This window comes from Microcaecilia unicolor, chromosome 2 (assembly GCF_901765095.1).
Source record: "Microcaecilia unicolor chromosome 2, aMicUni1.1, whole genome shotgun sequence".
Classification (NCBI taxonomy): Eukaryota; Metazoa; Chordata; class Amphibia; order Gymnophiona; family Siphonopidae; genus Microcaecilia; species Microcaecilia unicolor.
The window spans coordinates 17,591,673-17,605,281 of record NC_044032.1 but is presented as its reverse complement, the minus strand read 5'-3'; the positions used below and the strand labels follow the sequence as shown (position 1 = coordinate 17,605,281).

At 40.6% G+C, this 13,609-nt stretch overlaps 1 protein-coding gene across 3 annotated transcripts in view; it reads left to right on the top strand.

The window, feature by feature from the left end:
• Positions 1-13,609, top strand: part of UNC13B (unc-13 homolog B) — a 763,085-nt gene that overhangs the window by 587,041 nt on the left and 162,435 nt on the right. For all 3 annotated transcript variants that reach the window (XM_030192818.1, XM_030192817.1, XM_030192819.1), the window contains one exon: positions 10,628-10,762. In XM_030192818.1, coding sequence (XP_030048678.1) covers positions 10,628-10,762 — 135 coding nt within the window. The remainder of the gene's footprint in view (positions 1-10,627; positions 10,763-13,609) is intronic.

Below are 13,609 nucleotides of genomic sequence, written 5' to 3'. Positions count from 1 at the left end.
ACAATGAGAACCGATATCCTCACTAATCCACCTCACCAACCTACTCAGTTATGAAAACCCACCTTCTATAACTACCCTAATCACTCCCTTCCTTCTTCTCTCTTCCCTACTTAATCTCTGCACAATACTAACTGTATCTGATATCCTGGAATGACAATGTTAATAAAACAATGTAAGCCTGCAAATAGGTGGGAAAATGTGGGATACAAATGCAATAAATAAAATAAAATACTAGATGTATGCAGTGTCCCTAAAGGGCTTACAGTTTAAGAGACTTTCCAAAAGTCACAAGGAGCTGCTGTGATATTGTAATGGTTGCTTGTACGTTTATTTTTGTTTTTTTTTCCCTCCTGGATTTCAACAAAGACTTCTTACAAATTAAAAACAAAACAAAACTGAAAGTGCTAACTTGTCAGGGCTGACATGGATTGATCCTATAATGACTGAGGCTGGAGATCTGCAGTTAGAACCATAGGAGCTGTTTAAGTCCAGGTACTGTTACCATCTGGGCATCAGAAAAACACACCTGTAGAGGATGCCATTGGACCAAAACTGGGTGTACCTGGTTAGGGACAGAATATAAGAAAGGCCAGGAAGGCCCACCATTGCTGCTTCTACAGTTCTGTGGTATTTATCTCATGGATGTACTGTTTACCTGGTTCCTCATTTTCCTCTAGTAACTTTATGATCTCTGATCTGCTCCTGATTTTACCTAATGACATCCTGCCTCATAACCTGTGCCTGGGTTCATCCCTCAGCCTTTCCTTGTGGCATTTTAGGTTGCAAGGACTCCCTTGCTGGGGAGATCATTGACATTACTTTAGAAAAATCTGTTGTTGATGCCTTCATATAAACGTAAAGTGACTTTTGGAGTGTTATAAATGTTTTTTATGAACCAGGGCACTTGGATACAGAGAGTAAAACCAACCTGCACAGTTGAATTCCAAAGAATAATTGTTGGCAATTTTTAAGAACTCGCAAATTTTGAGGTTTTGTGAGGGGGGGGGGGGGGGGGAATGTTTTACTTATACAATAGCCCATCCATCTGTCTGTTTAGGCTTCTTTATACTTGAACAGAAGGAGGCAACTGAGGTGCAAGTGAGTGGAGTAGCAGGAAAGTCAGGTCCTGCTAACCAATGCTGAGAGGGAAAGTAAGAAAGTTAGTGCATTGAGGACCCCAACCTCTGCAGCACCAAAAACATGAAAAAAAATATGGCTTTGCCACTGGGAGTTGGGTATCAATGGAACATTCATAAGGGCAGAACAACAAGAAGAGCTTGTCTGCAACAAAGATGGTGTTAGTCTGCCACCAAACACTGAGCTCTCAGTGGCAGAAGAAAAACAGGAGCAGAAGCCATGACAAAAGATTAGACGTCCAATAAGGATTCAGATCCCAGCAGCGGAAGAAAGAGGAGCTTCAGCCACAGTCAAAAAGAAGACAGATTGCTACTAGGGACCCAACTCATCTATACACTCCAGAACAAATATAGACACCATACCACTTGCAGACACATACCAGCAGTTCACCGTGTACTGTCTCCCCCTTGCCAACTACTCTCACAGCCACTACCAGCCTATCAAAACACATTTTCTTCCCACTGGGATTCCCCATTGGCATGCCTTTCTGTGAACTGAGGAATGGAAAATACACCATTATGTCACTTTTCAACTTCTCTGTCTTATTTTTTCTTAAGTCTGTGGTTCACCTCTGTTTGAGCTTTTCTTTTGCAGTTGCATCTATATCTTACGCATAATAATAAAAAGTATGTATGTTCTTCTCAGCATATATACTTGTAAGCACATATTGCATAAGAACTGCCATACTGGGAAAAGACCAAGGGTCCATGAAGCCCAGCATCCTGTCTCCGACAGTGGGCAATCCAGGCTTCAAGAACCCGGCAAAACCCATTAAAAAATTTTAATTTTTAATAATGTTCAATGTACTTTTCTCTCAGGAATCTGTTAAAACCCCACACTTAAACATTTTCCGGCAACGAGTTCCAGAGTCCAACTACACGCTGAGTAAAGAAAACCTTTCTCCTGTTTGTTCTAAATCTGCCATATTCTAGCTTCATCTTGTGTCCCCTGGTTCTATTGTTGTTTGAAAATGTAAACAAACGCTTCACATCTGTCTGCTCTACTCCGCTCATTATCTTGTAGACTTCTATTATATCATATTCATCTCTGCAATTTTATAATATCCATTTTCCACATTTGATTTAGAAAGTCCTGAAAGTGTATTCTAGACAGGTCTCTTGTCTGAAACCACCAGAAACTCCAGCAAGGGGCACTGCTTTAGGGAAATCAGAAAGATAGGTGGTAGAAATTCCTTGACAGGGGGGCCACCTCCCAAAAAAGGCCAGTAGGCTCACATTTTGGCTCCTCTGGTGAAGGGAACTCTCAGATGTTTTTCCTACCAATTCACTTCAGACAGAGATGTCTTGGATGCAGTACTTAAATGGTTATACACTAGAATTAGCCTCTCTAATTTCAGACACCTTTATAGTGCCCCCTTACCATTCCATGGCAAAAAGAACTTGCAGTATTGGTCACACTGAACTGGGTGGTTCAGTTGGAGGCAGTCATCCCCAGCCTAGAAACAGATCTAGATCAGAGCAAGTATTCCTTGTGATTTGTGGTCCTTTATAATGAAGGTATATTTTGGCCTATTCTTCAACTTAAATGGGTCATCAGTGTGCTTTGAATACTGCATTTCAAGTGAAAAACTTGTGCACATTTATTTCTGCAGTGATAAAATATGGAGTCCTCATTACCCTGAGTTTGTTGGAAGCCTGTATCCAGTGTTCTCTTCAGGGATGGCCTTTAGAGTTGTTTCAGGTTTGCAGTCTTTGGCCAGTAATTCCAATTCCAGGCTCACAATACTGTCCCAAAGGCCTTCTCCAAATTCATGGTGATGGTGGTGAATTATCTTTGTAAGGAACCACATTTGAAAAAAAGGTTGAATGTCCACCGCCAGAATCATTCAGTTATTGGAGTCTGAGGCGGGTAATCAGTTTCCAAAAACCTAAGTAGTTCCTGCCCCTTCACTGAAATATATTGGCATTCAGCTTGATACCAAGAAGAGCAAAGTATATTGGACCTTGGACAAAGTACACAAATTACACTCGCAGACTGGTGAAGCAAGATTTCCCTTGGCTAAATCCATGGTGACTCTGTAGCATTAAATCATATCAATATTTGTGTTCATTAACTTTGTTTTTTTAAACAATAGTCCCTACCAATTTGACTCACCAGTCTGCAGTTTCCTCAGTCACTCCTGGAACCATTTAAAAAAAAATTGGCATTATGTTAGCCACCCTCCAATCTTAGGTACCGTAGACAATTTTAATGATAGAAAACCTGAAGTTTCATTTTTGAGTTCTTTCAGTATTCTGCAATATATACCATCTGGTCCATGTGATTTTCTGCTCTTTATCTTGTTTTGAGCTATTCTATCTTACAGGTTCAACGAGATTTGTTTCATTTCCTGCAGATCATTACCTTTAAATACCATTTTGGATATAGGTAGCTCGCTTACAATCTTCCTTAGAAAAGACAGAAACAATCCATCCTCTACAGCCTTGTCATCCCAAAGTGCCCCCTTTACTTCATGATGATCTAATGGTCCAATTGACTCCTTCGCAGACTTCCTGCTTCTAATGTACCTGAAAAAGTTTTGCGTGTGTTTATCTATACAGCAAGCTTCTTTTCAAATTCTCTTTTAGACTTCTTTATCAGTTCTTTGCATCTAACTTGCTAGTGTTTATGCTTCTTCACGTTTTCTTCATTCAGATCCTTTTTCCTTTTTTGAAAGATATTTAAATATTTTGTGGGCAAGAGTTTAAATTTTAGGTGGGAAAAGCTGTAGCAGTTAACAGAGACTGTGGAGACAACACCAGCAAGGTGAGACACACAGAGAAATACTCCTACAGTGGCCGCCGTTTCCTGGGCCGGAGCGTGCACTGCTGGCTTTCCCCCTGTGAAAGCGTAGCGGGAAAGATCCGCCATCTCCGAGAGTGAGCTCATTTTTAAAACTGTTTGCATTCGTTAATCCGTCGCCTGACACTCCGCTGTTGCAAAAATAAGCTTTAAAGTGCTGAATTTCACCGTGGGAAGTGGGAGCTCATCTCTTATGCAGCCATTCTGTCCAATGATGTCACTTCCTCCACCCCCTTTCACTTTCACCCTATGCCCCTTCATTTCGGAACTTCCTTTCAATTGAAAGAGACCTGCCTTGTGCATTTGTGCCACAGATTTAAATGTTTCCATCATATCTCTCTCCTCTCTCACACCTTTCTTCCAAAGTATACATATTGAGATTAAGTTTGTCCCCATACACTTTATGACCAATGCCCACTTTATTAGATGCCCTCTGGATTGATTCCATCCTGTTTTTATCTTTTTGAAGGTGCAGTCTCCAGAACTGTACATAGTACTCTGAATCGGGGCTCGACAAACCCTAGACGCAGACCTGGCAACTGGTTTTGCCGGCAGAAGGCAGGGAACAAACGCGACGTCAGAAGGAGAAGGGACCCTGAGAAAACAGAATGAGTCAATAAGTTGAAAGAGAATAGGAATAGACTTAGCAGGATGTGACAAATATAAAAGAACATCACAGCATATGCTGTAATTTTAATTTCCCTCAGTGTATGCAATACCTGGGATATATGGATTTTGGCTGATGACTGGTAGTAAGGGTTCAAGAGGTATAAACTATTTGAAAGTATATTATTGGTTAAATAAGGTGCTATATTGGAGAAACAAGCTAGATGCTGAAGAAGAGATTTAATTTACATAGACATCATATGAAAAATGCCAGTTCCAGCCAGGATGTTACCTCTGTGGGACAGCACTTTACAAAGCCAGAACACTGTACCAATGATTTTATGGTGAGAATACTAAAAGGAAACTTTAAAACAATACAGGAACACAAGACCTTTGAAGTCAAAATGATTAAATATTTTTACACCCACCAGAGAGGACTTAACAAAGATCTGGGTTTTCTAGCCCATTATAAACCATGAAATTTCACTGCTTTGTCACCCTCTGATCACCATGCATATCTCCCGTCCCTTACCCTCTCGGTCCTCTCTGTTTCTCACCTAACCCACCCCTCCCTCATCCCTTCAGACTGTCAGTGAAATACTTTGATGTTCCCTGGCAACTATACAGAATTCCCTCGAGGGCGGGGCAATTACGAACCCTACGAAAACTACACGGCTTCAGTGACACACTGCCACGGAGTCAGCTTCAGAACGTTGTAGGTGCAAATTATTATATTAGATCATAAAGAGGCTCATTTTCAAAGCACTTAGCCTCCCAAAGTTCCATAGAAACCTATGGAACTTAGCCTCCCAAAGTGCTTTGAAAATATGCCTCAAAGCTTACTGTCTTACAACAAGTTTGCTATTGGTTCTATGTTAATGCTGCTTATAAACCATTATGATTAGTAATTGAAGATTTTTTGGTATCTCCATTGATGTTTCATTTATATATACTGTTACTTATCAAAATTTGCTTATTTCTGATCTGACTAAGAAGGGCTACCTTCGAAAGGTAATCTAAAAATGTATTAAGTTAGTCCAATAAAAAAGGTATCGTTTTCTTTTCTATGTTTTATTTTATTCTATTTCTATTGATTACTTTTAAAAGTGGACTAACACGGCTACCACATCTCTCTACTTTGTGTAGATAAAAAGATGGAGACCTGTGTGGTTGGGGGGGGGGGGGGTGCAAAAAGTTGCTCAGACACGAAGGGTGCCATGAACTGAAAAAGTTTGGGAACCACTGTATTAGACTGTGTTTTAACAGCAGGAATCTGCACTTTGTTTCTTTTTCTCTTTAAATAATTTACAAGCAGGTGACTACTTTTGTTGTGTTCAGAGTAATGTCTTGAATGATACTCAAAAAGTTCCTGACCTGCTTTAACATTTGTTTAGATTTCTATAGATTATTCAGGATCAGGAAATCATTATTAATCAAATAAGCACCAAATTCTTTAGTTTTTTGTTCCAGCAAAACAGTTTGAGCATTATCTGCTTTAATTTTATGGGCATTTAGAGAAATCATTTCTCCTCTGAGGGCAGCTTTATAGGCTTCCCAAATTGTCATTAAACTAATATCTGGGGAATTATTCAGATGAAAAAATTCTTGAGTAAATTTTTGAATACGAGTTTTAATTACATCATCTGCTAAAAGATAGCAGGGTAAATGCCATAAAGGAGATATGATAGGTGAGGAAGTTTTCCAGTTTATGGAAATGGAAAAGATCTGAAACTACAATAGGAGAAATTTTAGTGTGAGACAATGATGACAACAGGGATTGAGAAATTAAAAGAATAATGTAGTCTAGAAAACTATAATGGGGTGGTGAAAAAAGGTGTATCCCTTATCATTGGGATGTTGTAATCTCCATGGATCCTTTCAAATGAAATTGAGAAATAAGGGAATACAAGGTAGTAGAAGCTTTAGCTGGTGAAATTTTGGTTCTAGAATGTCTATCAAGCCAGATATCTAAAGGTAAATTAAAATCACCTGCCATAATAATAGGCTTGCAATTTTTGACAGAGTACTAAAAAACAAAATGAGAATCTACATTAGGCACATAGATGTTCACCAGTACCATGGGAGACTAAGGAAACTTTTAATATTAACCATCTACCTTTTAGGATCAGCCTCTTGTTCTAAAACCTGCAATGGAAGATCTTTATGAACTAAAATAGAAACTCCATGTCTTCCACCCTCGGATGGAGCATCATAAGAATTAGCAATCCAATTAGATCCTTTTATAAACAGATTAGTATTAGAAACATGAGCTTCCTGTAAAAAGATAATCTGTGACTGTAATTTTTTTAAATATATGAGAATCTTTTTGCACTTAATAGGGTGACTTAGGCCATTGACATTCCAAGAAACCATATTTACAATGTTGTTAAATTGCATCTTATACAGACTTATACGGTCCGTGCCTGTGCCAGAGCCGGTGATTGGGAGGTGTGGCTGGTGGTTGGGAGGCGGGGATAGTGCGGGGCAGACTTATAATACGGTCTGTGCCCTGAAGAGCACAGGTACAAATCAAAGTAGGGTATACACAAAAAGCAGCAAATATGAGTTATCTTGTTGGGCAGACTGGATGGACCATGCAGGTCTTTTTCTGCCGTCATCTACTATGTTACTATGCATCATAATTATATGAAAAATGACATAAATTGTTCATATAGTAAAAGCTTTATGCAAAAGTATAAAATTATTGAAAAGGTGCAGTATGTTTGAGAGCGGTATAAATCGAACGGCATAAAGAACTGGAACAGTTCAACCACTAACTAGTAAGAAATGGAGCTGTCAAGTGAGAGCAAGAAGTCACCCAAATCACCACTCCTAGATATATTAAAATATAGTATCTAAGCACATACAGCATATTGTATAAAATCTGCAAGTATATTTCTGAGAGCCAATATTAACCTCAAATGGTTAATTGATGACATATGATATGCAACTGATATTGCAATAATCCCATATTAAAAGGGAAAATGCATAGTCAGAGCACGAGGCACTTAGGAGGCATATACGGATGAGCCAAATTGAGAGTCAGAATTAAGCAGAAAGCAACACAGTCATGTGGACATCCCTTGAGACTGATATTGATCAAAGTAATTTTATAATTGCTCAGAAGAATCAAAAGATCTTGTAGAGTTATTTAAAGTAATTGTCATATGGGCAGAATATTATAGACTATATCTGGAACCCATAGATTTCAAGCGCGCACACATTTCCAAGAAAGATTTGCGCTTCCATGCTGTTGATTTTTCTAGATCTGGTACAATTAAAATTCTCTTTCCCTCAAATTTCAAATCCTTAACAGCGTGGGCAGTAGACAATATTTGCAGCGCTTGCAGATATTGTAGTAGTTTAGCATCAATAGGCCTAGGATGTAAAAGGCCTATCTTCAGCCTCGAGGGAGTGCGATGAGCTCTTTCGAATGGCAAGGGGAGGATCCTTAGAAATACGCAGAATATCGGGGGAGCCATGCCTGCAGAAAAATGATCATATCTGGGCCCTCAGCTCCTTCTTTCAAACCCAGAATACATATATTGTTTCGGTGATGTCTAAAGATCCTCTATCTCTTGCTCTAATTTCCTTATTTGTTTCTGTGTCCATGTTGTTGTCAGCTCTGGTCTCAAGTTTTTCAACTCGACTTTGAAAGGCCTCTAAAGAGTTGGTTAAGATTTTGCAGATCTGCTTTTAGCTCACTTGTAGTTTCATAATGTTTTGAAGTAAGTTCATGCAAGGCCAGAGCTCTTCAACTTTTTCCCCACCACCATCTAGATCAAGAATGGAGGATCCTGCTTTGTGCATTTAGGACCTGGAGGAATCAGATTTAAAGCCTCTGGTTTCCCTGATTTAATCTTTGACATTGCAAAAAGGAATCTAGGGTGCAGTGTATACATTTTGGAGCAAAAATCCGTTGCAAACAAAAGTGCTTAGACTGATAATCAATTTGAGGAAGTGGAGCAGGTGATTCAGGCAGCCATCTTGATGCATGGCTCAACAGCGCCCCCAAAGGGGCGTTCTTAATGTCAATTCTATAACAGCTTAAGACCGTGCCTAAGCCATTTTAAAATCCTAGTTCAAAGCCATGTCAGCATGCCAGAAGGTAGGTATGCCCACTTGTGACTGTTCAATGGCTGGCATATGTGGGTTCGTAAGTGTGGCATGCAATGTACACAACTGATAGTATTCTATAAGTTGTGTGTGTCATTTAAAAACACACCTGTGGCACAACCAAGCTCCACCCATATGTATTCTGCACCTGACATTTGCATGCTAAGCGATTTAGGTGCCCTGTTTATAGAATAGTGCCTAGCACTCATATGTGAAACTGCCAATTATGAGTGCCAGTCACACACATAAGCACTACTGTTCTATAAACTAGGTGCGTTATTGGTACGTAAATTTAGGCACCAGCTTATAGAATTGCATTTTTAGCCTTTGCAGCTGCACCTTTTAGTTTTTCTTAGCATTTTCCTCATTTTGTCATAGTTGCCCTTGGAAAGTTACATGATAATGTCTCAATTTCCTTAGGTTCTTAACTCTAGTTATTAACTCAAATTTGATCATGTTATAATCAGTATAACTAAGTGGCCCCAATACTGTTAACTCTTGCACCAAGTTTTGCATTCCACTAAGGACTAGATCTCTAATAACTTCCCCTCTTGTTGATTCCTGAATCAGGTACTCCATGAAGCAGTCATTTTTTTCATCTAGGAACTTTACCTCCCTAGCATTTCCTGACTTGACATTTACACGTCAATATTGGTGGTGTTTAATTAGAAAATCAAAATACTCAGCCTACAACAAATTCTGATATAGGATGTTTCCTGCCGCTGAAATTTTATTAATTTTATATTGTGGAGAAAAAGGCCTCAGAACTAAAGCTTAGCTTATGCACAAAGTGCATTCATAGCTATCCATTCAATTACTGGCCAAAAAAACTCCACTTAAATGACAAAAAAATTTTTTAACTCACGGTTCAGTACAAAACTTCAGAAAGGTAGGAAACAAAATGAAATCAGATATGGAAGAAAGGTGCAATATAGTTCAAAGTCTTGTGTTCTCAATCCAAATATATAAATCAACTATTGGTCACACGGTCCGCTGTAATTGAAAGCAAAATTTGAAGACATTGCCAACAGGGGCCGCCTCCTGTTTCACAAAGAAGCTACGTCAGGGGAAAGCAAACAGCTTTCAATTGCACAACTTCCAAAATGCCTTCATTAAGATAATGTGGAGGGAGGAGGGGTTCCTATGTCATGAGGTCTTGCAACCAGCAAGATCATAGGCTGCAACATACCCTGCCACCCATACCAGCCAAGACCCTACCCCATCCCATGGCCTAATAGGGATGCAACATAGGTGGAGAGTAGGGCAGATAAACCATGCAGTGAGCACAGTACAGCAGTGATGAGTGGGCCCCTCCCACCTGGCTAGATGCATGAGTGCAGAAAACCTATATGCAGTTTCTGCTAGGTAAATTATGTATATAACTTGTATTTCCTATTCTATACTTCATAGATTTGGCCCTTTGTATTATAAATGATCACCAAAATAACTACATATAAGTATCACAAGGCATTTTGTCAGATGCCAGCTATGAAACATGTTCCCAGTTGTGATGTTCCTTATTGACCTAAAAAGGTTCATAGTAGCAAATAGAAAAATGAGTCTCATAGTATTTACTTATTACCCAGTGGTTTGCAAATTTTAAGAAAACATCTGATAACTAATCTCTGGAATGAACACCTGTGAAATCTAAAGAGAATGTAAAATTCTGCTGAAGCTGTGTCATAAAAATTTTATAAGATGTAACTTTTAAGGTACCAACAAAGAAAGCTTCATCTTGGAAAGGTAACGAGGCAGTCTGTGTAATTAAAGTCATGAGATATTGAAAAAGTACTCTACATTGCAAAAATCTAGAAAACATGTGCTGCTGAGTATTTGCCATGCTGGATCTATTGCCAGTTGCACATTTTAAGGTATGTCAGCCAGTTATGTCCTATGTACAAGCAATGTCCTATGTACAAGCCAAGTATAACAAATTTAGCTATGTATATACCTTCTCCTTTACTAGGTTCAGGAACTCCAAAGCCCACCACGAGCCAGTCAGGTGGTGAAAGACTGTGTAAAGGCCTGCCTGAACTCTACCTATGAATATATCTTCAACAATTGCCATGAGCTGTACAGTCGTGAATACCAGACAGATCCTGTGAGTATGCAATTAATTATTGAAAACGTGATATACCACTTCAACTGATGGACAGGGCAAAGCGGTTAACAAATAATAATAAAAGTGTGAGAAAGGAACTACAAAATTTATAGTGAAGTGAACCGTCCACTCAAGAACACACGCAATTAGAGCAATTACTTTCAATCAGGCGTTGCTTTGAGCAGCGATTTGCATTTCTTTAAGACCAAATCGCAGGACAAGGTCAGGAGCAGCAAAGAAAAAGGCACCATGATGGATTGTCTCCAGTTGTGCCAAGCACAGCTAGTTATTGGTTGTTCCAACAACTAGCCAAAATGGCTGTGTCTAATCAAACGTGGGTGAAGAAAAAGGAGGCTCTAAGTCTCAAACCTCTTTTGATATCCCAGTCAAAATATTTGAACTTATATCTGTCACTGTAGAAATTATTGTGATAAAACCATCATCCAGTCTGATCTTTCAGCACTTTTTATTCCTTACCCACTTGTTGGGCATGGTCTGGAGAGGTGACTGTACATTTGTCCTTTAGATTGAAAGCTCCTTCAGCAGGGACCGTCCTTCTATGTTAAACTGTACAGCGCTGCGTAACCCTAGTAGCGCTTTAGAAATATTAAGTAGCAGTAGTAGGTGTATGTCTTCCTACTAGCAGACAGAGAACTACTGAGTGATGTAATATAAACGTCTTTGCAGCCCAGAACTCACCAGTATTTCTCACTCTCCTCAGCAGATGGTAGTGAGTACCTGTGCAGCCCTTGTTGAGTCTGGCCTGGTTTGGGTGTTCCCTTTTGGCCTCATATGTTAAGGTAGAGAGTGTAATTTGGTTTAAAAAAAAAAAAACCAGAACCTAGGAGGAAGTTATTATTGTGAGGTTTTCCTGCCCCAAGGATGCACACTCTGTTGTTCAGGTCCCTTTCCTCACCCATGACTTCCTTTGAGAGTTATCCTGTGCCTCAACGCCTTCCACTCACTACTGGTTTTCTTTCCCCTGCAGCTTAACTCTCATTTCAGGTGTGGAGATATCCTTTGTTCAGCAGTGGGAAGCTTTCTGCTGGGCACTGTGGGGACCATTGAGCCAAGATGGCAACTTCTTCAGACAAACCACGCCACTGCTGCTTGCCTAGCGTGGCATTTGGTGTCTACATTTAGTGGATTTTGCCACATTTGTGAGTCAGCACTGTCAGTTTTGGGGTTGCAGGTGACTCCCAGCGGTGCTCCAAAGTGGGCCCAGGAGGTTCTGGAAGTGTAGACCAGCCCAGTAGAGCTGCCCCAGCAGGATTCAGAGGGAACAAGCTGGCAGAAAGCACTGCAGTTTTGAGTTTACCTTAACTTATACACAGCCCTTTCAGATGAACCTCCAGTGCTACACAGGCAGAATACTGGTGGGGTTTCTTCTGCCTTTCCCCCAGAGTTTGTATTATTGCTGCACCAGCTGGTCCCCTCTTCTTTGAAGCTTGCAGCTGTCAGAGGCAAGGAGGGTGTTGCGTTCTCGAGGGGTCCTTATGGGGCCAAGAGGCAGCACTTATCAGAAAAACAGGATCTAGATGATTACTGAAGTTCTATTGGTGCTTCATTTGTCTGATAAGGAGTCTCCGGTAAGTAGAAAAGGAGATCCTCTTTTGAAAGGGATCAGGAATCCTGTGAGAACCTCCCTGTGTAATGAAGACTTCGAAGAGCTGGTGGAGACTGAATAGCACTCCCCCCCCCCCCCCCCCCCCCACCAACTTGGCCCTAAGAATTAGCAGATCCATGTCTTGCCTTTATCATCTTCCTTTGACAGATTTGGAGAGTTTCAAGTTACCAAAGGTTAATGCTCTGGTCACAGCTGTCATCAAAAAACCGGCAGTTCCCATTGAAGAGGGGTGTTAAATGATCCTCAGGATTGAAGAATGGAAACCCTCTTGAAGAGATCCTTTGAGGTCCTCTGCTCTGGCATTGCAAGCAAGCATCTCGGAAGGTTATGTGGCTCGAGTCTGTTTTTGCTGGACAGACTTCCAGATTCCCTGGGGTAAACCATAGCACAAGTTTCTGAGAATGTCATAAACTTGTTAGGTACAGCCTTTTTGACAGACACCGTGTATGATTTCGTTAAGGCTTCCACAAAGAATTTGGCCTTGGTAGTAGCGGAGAGGCATTTGCACTGGCTAAGAAATTGGTGTGCGGATGTGGTTTCAAAGGTATATCTGAGCTGTTCTTTAGGGGTAAGTTATTTTTCATGAAGATTTGAAGAAGCAGGTGAAGGATTTGTGTGAATCCAGACTCCCTGAGGATAGATCTCGCTTGGGGACTCGCTATACAACCAGGGGACATTTTAGAGACGTGAGGTGATACCATCTGGGCAGGTCAAGTGGAGTCCAGAGAGGTAGGTTTTGGAGTAGAGGCTCATCCTTTCAATCTTTTTGAGGGGTCACTGTGGAGGCTGGGATGGTGGCCCAAGGGCATCTGGAGCCTCCCAATAAAGGTGGATTGGGCCCATCCTCTGATAATTCCCATAAGGAAAGGTTGAAGCTGTTTGATGGGCACAAATTACCTCAAATCAGTGGGTCCTGGATGTCTTCAGGCAAGGCTACACCCTGGAATTCTCCCCCCATCTTCCGAACCCTTTTCTTGTGTCACCCTGCAAGCACCCCTAAAAGCGTTAGCTGTGCATCAGACTTTAGACAGGTTTTTAGCATTGGAAGCAGTGGTTCCAGTTCCTCATGTAGAGGTTCTGGCAGGTATGCGATATATGTTATCATGCCCAAGAAAAAGGGAACTTTTGGCCAATTCTGGATTTGAAGAGGTTCAACGGGGCTCTGAAGGTTTTGTCTTTTGCCACGGAAACGTCATAATTGGTCATAGTCGCAGTCCATC